Here is a 13,257-nt window from a genome sequence, read left to right as displayed (position 1 = left end):
ACTAACAAGATATTAGCAACATGTAGAAATATACAACACATATCTGGCATGTGTGTGCAACATGCTTAGCGATGGTGATGTGCAACGGGCCATTGACTTTGATGAAAATCTAATTAATTGCTTCTTGGCATTGATTTCATTTTACAAGTAGGCTATTGAAAGCTGAAGGCAAGCACTCGGGGAAAACTCTCTTCTGTGCCTCCATTAGTACATATATTTATAGCCATATAAATCGGAACGGTTTCATAATAGTAAAACCTGCCAATATATTCTCCAGAGAGATTTTTCTCAACATTCATAATGCCTGATGAGCGATTTATATAACACCCGATATGTAAAACTGCCCAGATTCTTTTCCTTTTCATTCATTTTCTACTATATAATACTATCATGGGCGAAAGATTAGAACGCAAGAGCCTGAAAGAGATGGTTAGGCACTTTACACCATCCTGGTTTAGTGTTATCATGGGAACAGGTATTCTGTCAATTCTGCTGCACAACTTTCCCTTCCAATTCCAAGGATTACAGACAATTGCACTGGTGATATACATTATGAACGTTGTCATGTTCTGTATATTCCTCATCATTACCATTGCAAGATACGCCATCTGGCCGTCTATTATTCGACTGGTGCTGGAGCATTCAAACCAAAGTTTATTTATTGGAACCATGCCAATGGGTCTCACCACCATCACCAATTTCACAGTTATTGCAGTAGCGGATAAATACGCCTGGGGACTCGATCTAGCGTTTGTGCTGTGGATCATTGAGTATGTACTGACTATTCTGACGGTTCTGGTTGTGCCGTACTTTGTTATCGTGCATCACAATCATGCACTGGAGACTATGAACGGCACTTGGCTTTTACCTATTGTCCCTTGCGTGGTTGCTTCTGCTTCGGGTGGTTTACTGGCTCAGTATCTGGATCAAGATCGTGCTTTGGTTGTCTTAATCATATCTATCATCACGATGGGAATGGGCCTACTGTTAGCCTTTTCTGTCATTGTGATCTATTTCTATCGATTAATAGTAAACAAATTGCCGCCCAAAGAAGTGATCATCAGTTCCTTTTTACCGTTAGGTCCGCTGGGACAAGGTGCGTATGGTGTGATCCAGCTAGGCATTGCAAGTAAAACAGTGTTGGCCGATCGATTCATTGTAGGTTTGGGCGATGTTGCTTATTCTGTGGGGTTCCTGACAGCCCTGTTTCTATGGGGTTATGGTGTTTGGTATTTCGCAGTAGCTACCTTCTCTGTGGGTATAACTACAAAACAAGGCATTCCCTTCAATATGGGCTGGTGGGCTTTGACCTTCCCATTGGGCGTATTCACCACAGCAACGTTGAGTATTGGCAACATCCTCAACTCCATGTTCTTTTGGGTATTGGGTGCTATCTTCACATGTGTATTAGTTTTGCTGTGGTTGGCTGTCATGGCAAAAACGCTGAAAGGAATATTCACTGGTGAAATGTTTTATGCACCTTGCTTATCTCCTGTAATTATGAGCTCGTAATATTTATTATATAATAAACGTCATCCTCTCTGTATATTAACAACATCCACCACCTGCAGCCTTCTCTTGTGCATTGCCGCCACTTCTAGGAGATCCTCCTGCTGCCGATTGATCCTGGCTTGATGTAGGGGGAGAAAGCTTAATTGTGTTTTGGCCAGGAGCATTGACGTTGTTGTTCTCGGCAGTTTTTACTGATTTGGGCATATGTTCATAGATGCGTTCGAACACAGTCTTGAATGCGGAATCGACATTGGTTGCGTCCAAGGCACTAGTTTCGAAAAACAACATTTCTGAATCCTCTGCGTACTGTGCTGCTTCTTCCGTGCTGACTGCACGTGAATCTACCAAATCCACCTTGTTTCCAACCAACATTAAGGATATCTTATCATCAGAGTGGTCGCGAAGCTCCTTTAACCAATGATCTATGTTTTGAAATGATGATTGACGAGTGATGTCTGTGTATTGTTGTCAGTACAACGTGTGCTTGAAGTATAATAGACTCGTTACCGTAAACCAAAAGAGCACCAACAGCGCCACGGTAGTATCTAATCATTAGACACTACTTTAGTATGCCATCATTCTAGCCAAAATTACTCCTATACTTTACGCTCCAGTAATTGCTCTATAACGCTCTTGTCCGCTGGTATCCCAAATTTGTGCTTTGATGGTATGCTCGCCCTGTGTTTTCCATGGCGATTAAAACATCCCTTCCGTCTCTTAATCAGTCTTGACGTTACTTACAATTTTGATGTTCTTGGTGGCAAACTCAACACCTAACAAAACATGAGTTCTCTGATGCCTTGAGAGTGGCTGCATACAGCTACTTACCAATAGTGCTCTTAGACTCGAGGTTAAACTCGTCGTTCTGGATTGTGTATCAGTCATTGTCATCAATCCCCATCTCAAAAGACCAGTAACTTACAGTGAACCGAGACAATAAATTTGATTTGCCTACACTTGAATCGCCAATAATAACAATTTTGAATAGATAGTCGTAATCGTCTTCAGACATTTTATGTGTGTATGAATAAAAGAAAGAGAAAAAGAAAAAAAAAACAAAATAGAAAACGGGCTGATGAGGTTAATTTTAGATTGTCTGAAAAGGGGCCCAATTTGCGTAACTATCAAATTACCTTTTGCGATTGAAAGATCTTATTTCATTCGTCAAATAAACGGAGTGCGTACACCTTTGATCAGATATTTGATTTATTACATACTACAGACAAAATGTGTATAGTATGGGTAGCCATGGTCAAGCTGTTCACGAAAAAGAACCTTATGAAAAGCTTCAGGATGCTATGCCGAAGGGTCTTGCTGGTCTTTTTCCTAATGATTCAAGGTTCCAAGCTGTACCATTTAATGAATTAATGTTTCAAATCATAACATAATAAATGCTTAGTCCCTAGACGCTTTTACAACCCTACTATGGAAACTGGATTGCCAGGCATCTGTCAGGCAAGGCTTTTGTCAGCACATAATAAATGTTCAGTCCCTAGACACTTTTAAAGCCTCAAAAAGGAAAGAAGTTGCTCTAACAAGTATTTTGGTAGACTGGCGCTATTAAATATAGAATGCAAGAAGAATAGCATGACTAACAATAGCTCTATGTAATTAGCCATCTACTTTTCATACCCTTTAAAAACATGTATTACTGTATTGCTTTCATGATTAGAAGGGCATGAGTTTGCCTGCCAGCCCCACCTGCCAATATCAATTCAACCCCAGACTCGTAGTCTGTTCCAGATTGGTCAAATCTTGATAATTTTGAACTCGATTAAGCTATTTTTTGCAGATTCGACTATATAAAATATGGTAATCATCGTATGCCTCTTAAGCTTTCTTGGAGTGCTTTTCAAGGCGCATCCAATGATACCAAGTAATATAAATGTTTTTAATAAACTTATGGAGTAATTCATGAAAATGTAAAAAGAGGTTTCTGGCCAAAAAGTCGAAATTTTACATATCAAAGTCCCACAAAGATGATGTCAAGGGCTACGTTGGATCGATAGAAACATTTTGATTCAATATATACCATAATAAAAGCCTTCGTTATCAAGGTCAAAAACGGGATCGTTTGATTTTCAATGAAAAGCATGAGGGGTACCTCATGCTTTTCGGTCGAATTTCATCCATGTTTTTTTGATCTCTAAAAAGTTGAGCAAAGGCGCCAGAAAGTAACTGCCGGATGAGAGCAATTTTTTGGTACTATTCTGATTATTCAAAACGGCCTTTAACGCGAGAAAACACAGCTCAAATGCGCCCAGATTTTGCTGTATTAGGCACACTCTTGACTAAAAAGGGATAATATCTGTATGATACTTGCCCGTATATGAAATAGCTCCGTGTATATGGATGTAGAGCATCACATAAGAATCAGATCCACAGATAATATGAAGGGTTTTTATGTGTAAGTAGAGGGTCAACATAAAAGTAGTAGTATTCTGATAAAATACGCAAGGGCAATCGGTAGCGCGAGCTGCCGCTACGCAAGTTAATTCTCCCCCAAGCTAAGCAAAGGTAGAGAGCCATCCAAAGCGCAAACACTCGTATACTATAATGAAGCTAATTCTCTCAAACGAGGACGCTTGACTATCAACAGACATCTGCTGTATAATAACGTATTTATACTGGTATCGCCAAATGAAGCCAACAGAAGCCAAATATCTCTCCCAGGAACATTCCTTTATTCCAATCAGAGGGATTTGATGTCGCCTTGATTTCGACCGTGGAGTGACATTCTGTCCCTGTAATCAAATATTCAATGAACATGTCGGCCAACCGTATAGTGCGAATGATTTGTTTCAATTGTCAAACCATCTTTTCGTATCAGGAGCAAGTGTAGGTTACAACTAATCGACTCGAATATTATCTCAAAGCATGTCTCGCATAGTATCAGCCTTGCAAAGTACCACGCTGTCATGAAACATTTTTATATGAGCATTAGTTGGAAACATATCAAGCATAAACACTATATCTTTTTGACGGATTGCATAGTGTATAAAGGCATCAACATTTCAATTTATATCACTATATTCTTTTTCATACCAAACAATGATATTATAGACTACTGTGTAGGTGCCGTGGCTTTTCATATGCTATCCAGTTGTCTTTGGGTATACCCTTCAAAAAGATGCTGAAGAGAATGATAGCATTTTGACATTGGCTAGATAGCAAAGGTTTTAACATGATAGTTAAAGATTCAAGGAGACGTATGTAGATCAAGATTTGTTACAATGGTATTTATCAGGCTATTTTTCGAAAAAATGAGCAAGATGGTTGTTGCTCTGGACGGAAGCAGTATGCGCTGACTGTGCCGTATCAACAACCATCATGGAAAACACTGTGGTAACCTATGTAACGTGGTGCAACATTCATAGAGAACCCTTCAACCAACAGTTTGCTAGTGTTTGGTTACACCTGACACGAATACATTTAATTTTACGGTGATGAAGTAGATACAACCTAATGCTCACATTTGAACAGAAAGCTGAATTTGCTTCCTTGGCCATATACAAATGCTGCATGCAATGTATATGCTTGACACTCTTGTGTAGCGCATTGTAGTAAACAAACAACAGGAACGGATGTAGTAAATGTATGATACGAGATCACATTCTACTACATATTCAAGTGGAGATTATGACACAGAATAGCATTGTATATATAAAATAAGAAATCAAGCTTGCCTTAGGCTGATTCTTTGCTAATGATTAATACAGAGGAATATGGTCTTATCGATTTCATGGTTTGTTATTGAAATGACAAGCTTGCACGGACCTGTAATCAAAAAACACAAAATAGCGTGGCAACACAGAATTGCATGTGAAATTTAAAAACAAAGATTAGCTTTTTCCTTATGATTAATACCCACTACATTTCATGTGTCGGCACATGTTGACCTCTGTTCAATCAGATCAAGACGAAGAAGGGTCTTCTTTACCCTTTTGGATGTTGTCTGGTGCTGCTTTCAACGGCGTTGTATTTGAAAGCCCGTGGTCTCCCCCCTAGTAGTGCTCTAAATTTACCAATACAAGGTAATACAAATAACCATAAAATCATCCTCTTTTTTTAGTTTCAAAAAAAAAATGATATATAAATACGTTCCATCATTCAGGCCTTTATCTCTCTTTTCATTTCATCGATTTTATAATAAACGATTTTATACCACAACTCTTGACAAAATGACCAAAGAACGTGTTTGTGTGATTGGCTCTGGCAACTGGTAAGTTTCTAAATTTCCATTTTACTGGCAAGGTTTTGAATCAATATATTGAAAACAAAATCAGGGGTTCAGCTGTTGGAAAGATTATCGCTGAAAATGTACTGAAGCATTCGGAAATCTTTGAAGCTGAAGTTCGTCAATGGGTATTTGAAGAGGATTTCAAAGGAGAAAAGCTGACAGACGTAATCAACCGAGAGAGAGAGAATCCCAAGTATTTACCTGGTATCAAATTTACACCCAATATCAAAGCAGTGCCAGACTTGGTGGATGCTAGCCGTGATGCCAGTGTTCTGGTCTTTGTTCTGCCTCATCAGTTTGTTCGTGGCGTCTGTGAAAAGATGAAGGGAGCTATTGCGCCAAATGCAAAGGCCATCTCCCTCATCAAGGGTCTCGAAATCAAGCCTGAAGGTGTTACCTTGTTCTCTGAGGAAATCTCTCGCAAATTGGGTATCAACGTAGCAGCTTTGAGTGGTGCCAACATTGCTGATGAAGTCGCTCTCGAACGCTTTTGTGAAACAACCATTGGTAGTCGTTCTGAAGAGGATGGTGAGTTATTCTTTAAGCTGTTCAACACCAACTACTTCCACGTAAACGTTATTCGTGATTATGTTGGGGTTGAACTCTGTGGTGCCTTGAAAAATGTGGTGGCTGTTGGAGCAGGCATTTCTGATGGCTTAGGGTAAGTCCTTTTTTCTTTTCTGATCTGTTGGTTGGGGTAAACAAATCAACTGACGTATGCATTACACACACACACAAACACACAGTTACGGAAGCAATACAAAGGCTGCTATCATTCGTTTGGGATTAATGGAGATGCGCAAATTTGGTCAGACCTTTTTTGGCACAGTGGAGGACACTACTTTCTTTGAATCATGTGGCGTTGCAGATTTAATCACAACATGTTCTGGCGGTCGTAACAGAAAGGTAGCCGAGGCATTTGCAAAGACGGGCAAGCCAATTGATGTGTTGGAGAAGCAAATGCTCAATGGACAAAAATTGCAAGGCACATTGACAGCTCAAGAGGTCCACCAATTCCTCTCTGCTCGTAAGTTAACCAGCGAATTCCCCTTGTTTGAAACTGTTTATCGTATCATCTACGAAAATGCCCCCTTAGAATCTATTGTTCGTGATATTTAAATTTGTACATATTCTTTTATTAAATCCTTTTAGTCAATCCAAATAATCTTGATGATATTCTGAATAGTATTGGTGGTAAAGAATTTGAGAGACTTTAAAGTGTGTTTTGCATTGAGTTGCTGGTCATGCTGCTTCGACTGCTGCTGCTGCTGCTGCTGCTGCTGCTGCTGTGGTTGCTGGATGGTATTTTGATGGCTCTCGTTCTGCTGTTGTGTTTGCGAAGGAGGGTTTTGTTGCTGATGTAGGAATTTAGGGTTCAATATCACAAAATGAGTGTTTGGGTAGCCTGCAGTGGTATATGAGATTTGATTCAAGCTGGTATTTACAGTAAAAGCGAGTTGAACGATAGGCTGGCTTGATATTTGGCTGTATTCAATGAGCAGATCATACATCCCAGGTTGATCGTCTACTCTTCTGATGGGTATTAAATGCTTATCATTCATCCAAACTTGTGGTTGCACACTGGACCAGTTGGATAAGCCTTTTGAGTTTCTAGTTTGCACAGTAAAGTTAAAGTCTGGCTTCACTTGGAATTCGACGGTCCATCGCGTTGATCTGTACTTGTTGATGGTGAATGAGCAAGCCACAACAATCAGCATGATGACAACGGTTGCCTTGATGAACTGATAGTGATCAAAGTACCAGTATGTTTGTGTCGATTGCGTAGTGGCTGCTGCTGGTGTGGTGATGGTGGAAGTAGAATTGCTGGTAGATGTGCTATCGCTTTGTTCTTTATCCAACTCTGAATCCTGTTGTCGCAGCATGACTTGCTCCTTCATGATCTTTAGCATTTGTTGCCGCTCTCTTGTTCTTTTGAGTAACTCAAATATTGACTTGTTTTCGATAGCACAGAACTGATCAACTGCCAATATTTGATAAGTTGCCACCCGAGGCACATTCAATTGTGTGCATTCCATAACCTGCAAGCGTCCAACTTGATCATATTGTGTTACATTTTGCTGTCGTTTCTGGAAACTAGGTTCTTGTCCAACTTCCAGGTTTCCGAGATCAAGGCACCGTACTTTGTATTCTGTCAACATGTCAGCGAAATGACTCTTTTGCCGTTCATCGCGACTTAGTGTCAATGGCAGTACATAGATACCCAGTTTGCGAAGCGAGCACAGCAGATTTAAGTCGCATTTAGTCTTTTCATCGTCTTGACCATCGTAGAAATAGACGCAAAGGTCAATTCCATTGGGCGTGGCTTCTGGATACATGAAACCTGTAAATTTATGATCTCTTATCTTATCCTCCATCCAGGCAGCAGGCAGTTCTCTTGGATTTGGGCATTGATCCCAAGCATATTTGAACAGAAGGTTATCAGGGTCGTTTGAAAACCGTATTGCGTTGGAATTCCATGTGAAATCTGCTTCAATCATGGATACGCCAACATCCTCGCAGGTTTCTGACAGCAATTCTGGTGCATCATCATCGCTCAACAGTATAATGTTGTGCTTTATCTCTTTGAAGGGAGTAATTGGCTGTTCAAACATGTTATTTGTACTACTGCTATGGATATCACTAGTAGCAATATGATGAGCGTGGTGGTTGTTACTGCGGTGATGCTGTAGAACATGTACAAATCCTTGGCTTAATTTTTTGAATATCTCTTTCTTTTTCTCCTCACTAGTTGATCCCATGAATAACACTCTGTATAGAGCAGGGTGCTCAAAATAATCACTTTTGAAAGCAGAGGTGCAGATGGAAGAAGTACTAATCTCTTTTTCGACATTTTCAATACGTTCAATCAAGTGTGATTGATCATAGATTTCGTCCGCTTCGCTTGGTGATATTTCAATCGAGTCTTCGCCATACATTGAATTGATGGCAATCCCGTTATTTGCTCTCCAAGATACTATTAAATACAATATATGTTACTTTTAAATTGGCTGCGGTTTTTCAGTATCTTTCACCTTCTTGCTGTTTCACCAAATTATGCATAACAATTGCAATATGGAATCAATCAAGGGTTTACAAATAAAGTGGCGCAGTTGTTGTAGTAGCGTTGGTGGTAGATGTTGTGGTAGATGTTGTGGTACTTCTGGCAGTAACGAAATGCCAATGAATGTAGGTAAAAAAGGGGAAAGGTATGGATATTTGAAAAAGAAAAGAAAATGGAACTAATGACCTGGACAATTAGGCTCTCTCTCTATACTCTCTCATTGCTTGCACCATCATCATTAGGATGTGACTCGATCCTAGTTTCCGCAATTAGGAGCATTGTGCTATCATGGAGCCCAACTGTACCTTGCATTCATACATCTATCGATTGCACAGATCATTCTAAAGAAGTTCTCTTTTTGAATCACAGCCATCTTGTTGCCATGACAACAAATTATCAAAGATGATATCAATCATGACATTGTAGTATCATGCATTGCTGAACCGACAATAATGCGGAGTCAACAATGTGCACCAATCAAAGTAGTACCCAAGGAGATACAAACAAAATTAAATGCCTGCTTAAAGAAACCTGGTATGGATAGGATTTGCAGCAAGCGTAGTAGATCATCAATACGGGCATGCCTTACTTCCTGTAATGATCAAGGAATTTGCCGCCATGTTTGCTCTTCCAAAAGGGTGTTGAGAGCATGCCAATGTTACTTTGTACCATCCAACGAAGCGTAAATCGCTTGAAATGTAGACCACTCATCCATTCATATTGCGGCTTTCGCAGATTGATTTGATGAGCCAAGAATGTTTTTGAGCTTAAAGCAAACAGTCAATTAATGCCATGCATGCTCTCTATGCCAATGAATGCCTTTGGGAGCCCATCAAGAGGCTCGTAATATCTCGGCCATTCTCCCGGATGATAGCACCTACAGACAGATCTACCAGTTTGAATCAAATTTTCTATAGCCGAAGCTATGCAAACACATTTGCATGCAAAATAACTTTCATCAGATTGAGTTTTTGTTAAAATCAGGTTAGCAGCTTCTTTTATTAGATGTTCTCTTGTTATGGTGTTGTTTGGAGTACTTCAGAGTAGGTATGTACCTGCATTTTGTAGAATAAGGATTGAAACGGAGACAAACCAAGGTCTTGGTTTACTATAAAAATCTAAAAACAGCCGTCGACATCTACGTAGTATGAGGTGTAATAGAGCAGCATTAAATCTATATTAGACTACCTATTAATTTATATGCTTAAATATATACTTTCATTTTTTGCCCCTTTTTCATTTGCATTGTACCAAAATGAGCCCACAGTAAACAATGGTAGCAAATGGGTACCTGCGGCCGTAATTGTTGTTGGCCAGATCAAAGCGGAGACGAGATGGGAACTGTCAAAGACATTTGATCAGTTCAATTGGGCTCATTGTCCAAATAGCCGTTCTATAAACCTTCAACAGATGAAGATATAGCACAATCCTCGCTTTAGTAACCAAAAGGATATGTAATTTGATCTTATTTTTATTAATAAGCTTTGATGAATGACCCAGAAGTTTTTGTCATTTTGATGCCTCCACTCCGATATCAAGTTACTTGCTTTCTTCTGGCATCTTCATTGGGTAAGACTATATAAATAAAACCTAAAAGTGAGCCGATCTTTTTCCTCTCTTCTTCCTCACTTACAATCTTTGTATTCCAACCAGTAATACATGTTTCTTTCTACTAAAGAAAGAGCTTCGAAGAGCTTACGAAGACTGACGAAAGCTAAAATTTCAACACCAGTGGCTCAAGTAAACACATTGGAATTACCAAAGAAAATTATCAAGGCTCTGTATGATTATCAAGCGAAAGCCCCTCACGAAATTTCATTCAAAAAAGGCGACTTTTTTCATGTAACTGGAAGAGAGAATGATGTGGATTGGTTTGAAGCATGCAACCCTGCTTCGAACTTGAAGGGAATCGTTCCTGTTCCTTATTTTCAAATCATTGATAAAACAGAGCGAAGTTTACCTGTCAACCGGCCCACATCATCATCTACCGCTTCATCAACGTTGACCTCAGAGCTTGATTCTGGATTTTCAGACATGTCCATTCATGGTGAGTCTAGTCTCTTTCACTCTTTCTCCCTAAAAAAGTCAAGGGGAGGGCGAGGATCGGGAACCCAGAGAACGCTCTATTAACAATGACATGATATTACATTTATATTTTTAGGTCATAACAAAAAGAAACACCAAATCTATGGAGTTGTAATGTTCGATTTTAAAGCCGAGAGACCTGACGAATTAGAGGCACAAGCGGGAGAAGCTATTGTAGTGATCGCCCAATCAAATCATGAATGGTTTGTTGCAAAACCCATTGGTAGACTAGGTGGGCCGGGCCTCATCCCAGTGTCATTTGTACAAGTGCGCGATGCTTTGACGGGTGAATTGATTGATCCAAGCGAGCAGAATTCGACACATTTACCTGGTGTAGATGACTGGAAGAAAATGACACAAAGCTATGAAGCATCAAGCATCCCGTTGGGCGTTTTTGAAAACAGATTGACAATATCTGGCTCTAAACATGTTTCTGCAGGTACAGTAACCGCATCCAGAGCCTCTGAGTCGTCTTCAGAATCCGCGCAATTTGACATTGTAACTTATACGTCGATCGATTCATACATACTGGAGGGTGATCGGTATTGGTTTGTGGTGTATGCGCGAGTCAATCAAAATTGCCATCGTATTTTATATCGATTGTACGAAGGTAATGTCGAGAATCTGACTACACAGACAAGAAATTAATGCGACATTTGTAGATTTCTATGACTTCCAGATCAACTTGCTACAATCCTATCCAGTAGAGGCAGGAAAGGCCGATCGCGATAGAATCTTACCATTCATGCCAGGACCTTTGACGTACGTGGATGAAGCAATTACAGCAGAGAGACAGGTGGATTTGAATCAGTACTGTAAAGACCTTTTAAATCTTCCTCGATATCTATCAGAGAGCGAGATTGTTCAGAAACAACTATTTGGTATTCATGAAGGAGACATTGAACTTGACTACGATCCTCGGGTAGGAAACGTCAAAGGCAATTTGACTCCTGAACAACCAACAACAACAACAAATAATAGCATGAGTCGTACGCCATCTGTTCAACCTACGTCAACCTTATCACATCCACCTGTTGCAACACAATCAAACGCCACAACAACATCAAATGTCGCACAACAACAAATCAAAATCAAAATTGTTCACAAAGATGACATGTTTGCAATGAAAGTACCTGCTGATTGTTCCTTGGATTACCTCAAATCGAAAGTTTACGAGAGAATTGGTGCCAATGTCACATTAGAATACAGGAGTGAGGCAAGCGATAACAACGAACCTCTGGAATCTGAATTGGATATGGAGGAAGCATTTGTGCAGGCTATTCAAAGAGGGAAACTGACGGTTACTGCCATTCCTAATGCTAGCAATTAATGGATGCAGTTTTTTTATTTATTCCCCACTGTTACATACTAACTACATTATTATCTTATTTTTTTTTCACATATTGTATCATTATTGTTCATATTACCTTTTCTTTTTTTGTCTCAATTGTATGTAGAATTGCAGCATCGTTGATTTTTTCTTGCATATTAAAATGATTGCGTTTTTTCATTTGTGAGTAATATGATTGCAGAAAACCATATTTGTTGCAAGAATTGAAAAATTAATCTTTGCTATGATGGCCAATGCATTGCAATCACTGAATGCAAATTACGGAGCAATCCAGTAGGGTTTTCAATGCAGTCAGATTCAAAGACGTTCACAATTTCTAATTTTTTGATTATGCAGTACGTCCGAAATGTGATTTTAAAATAATAAATGGCTCAAAGCAGTTGAAACTGTATCTAAACCTGTTGATTCTGTCAACTTGCAATCTCTCCGAGTATATTCACACCCGAAATATTACCTGCACTCATAACGTAAGATAAATATTTTGCATTTTGCATTGAAATTCATTTTGGCTGAACAATTTTCAACGATTAAAGTCATCAAATAGAGTCACCAGATATAAAAAAGAGCGTAGCAAAAGCAAAATACAGCATCTTTATTACGCTGCTCTACTTTTTTTTGATTAGAAGCACCTTGCTCATGGACTTCCAACAGCATCAATTACTTTCAAAAGAGGCATAGGAACGCTTTGCCAATTGTTTCGCCAGCCAAAACTAATTGAAACTCAGAGAGATTTTTTTTTTTTTTGTTCGAAATGGCAACTTTTTGGTCTTGCAATACAATTGCCCTACAAAAAAATATATATATTTTTTGCAAAAATAGACTATATAAGTCGCCATGATTATCCCATGCTTCCTTATTCTTTCTTGTAGCACTTTTAAAGCCGCATCCAGTGGTACTAATTGAAACAGGTGTTTTGAATAAAGCTGTTGAGCAAATTTGAAAAATGTAAAATAGCGATTTGGGCGAAAATGTCGAAATTCTACATATAAAGATATTATAAAATGAAGC

The 13,257-nt window shown here is 39.2% G+C and overlaps 5 protein-coding genes across 5 annotated transcripts; 3 read left to right on the top strand and 2 right to left on the bottom strand.

The window, feature by feature from the left end:
- Positions 1–390: 390 nt before the first annotated feature.
- ATC70_001209 (MFS domain-containing protein) lies at positions 391–1,512 on the top strand (the record flags this gene model as incomplete). The annotated part of the gene is made up of 1 exon (XM_064820607.1): positions 391–1,512. The coding sequence occupies one exon, from the start codon at positions 391–393 to the stop codon at positions 1,510–1,512; it is 1,122 nt and encodes a 373-aa protein (XP_064684527.1).
- Positions 1,513–1,548: 36 nt separating this feature from the next.
- On the bottom strand, positions 1,549–2,524 carry ATC70_001208 (uncharacterized protein; the record flags this gene model as incomplete). Its single annotated transcript, XM_064820606.1, has 6 exons — positions 1,549–1,967; positions 2,020–2,057; positions 2,120–2,190; positions 2,254–2,285; positions 2,341–2,377; positions 2,435–2,524. 6 exons carry the CDS (start codon positions 2,522–2,524, stop codon positions 1,549–1,551), a joined length of 687 nt encoding a protein of 228 aa, XP_064684526.1.
- Positions 2,525–5,693: 3,169 nt separating this feature from the next.
- On the top strand, positions 5,694–6,871 carry ATC70_001207 (uncharacterized protein; the record flags this gene model as incomplete). Its single annotated transcript, XM_064820605.1, has 3 exons — positions 5,694–5,734; positions 5,799–6,413; positions 6,499–6,871. The coding sequence occupies 3 exons, from the start codon at positions 5,694–5,696 to the stop codon at positions 6,869–6,871; spliced, it is 1,029 nt and encodes a 342-aa protein (XP_064684525.1).
- Positions 6,872–6,900: 29 nt separating this feature from the next.
- On the bottom strand, positions 6,901–8,688 carry ATC70_001206 (uncharacterized protein; the record flags this gene model as incomplete). Its single annotated transcript, XM_064820604.1, has 1 exon — positions 6,901–8,688. The coding sequence occupies one exon, from the start codon at positions 8,686–8,688 to the stop codon at positions 6,901–6,903; it is 1,788 nt and encodes a 595-aa protein (XP_064684524.1).
- A 1,784-nt stretch (positions 8,689–10,472) lies between these two features.
- ATC70_001205 (uncharacterized protein) lies at positions 10,473–12,228 on the top strand (the record flags this gene model as incomplete). Its single annotated transcript, XM_064820603.1, has 3 exons — positions 10,473–10,860; positions 10,975–11,508; positions 11,561–12,228. 3 exons carry the CDS (start codon positions 10,473–10,475, stop codon positions 12,226–12,228), a joined length of 1,590 nt encoding a protein of 529 aa, XP_064684523.1.
- Positions 12,229–13,257: the final 1,029 nt, after the last annotated feature.

The sequence above is a fragment of the Mucor velutinosus genome (assembly GCF_035048745.1).
Source record: "Mucor velutinosus strain NIH1002 chromosome Unknown tig00000041, whole genome shotgun sequence".
Taxonomy (NCBI): Eukaryota; Fungi; Mucoromycota; class Mucoromycetes; order Mucorales; family Mucoraceae; genus Mucor; species Mucor velutinosus.
This window is presented reverse-complemented; position numbering and strand designations above follow the sequence as displayed.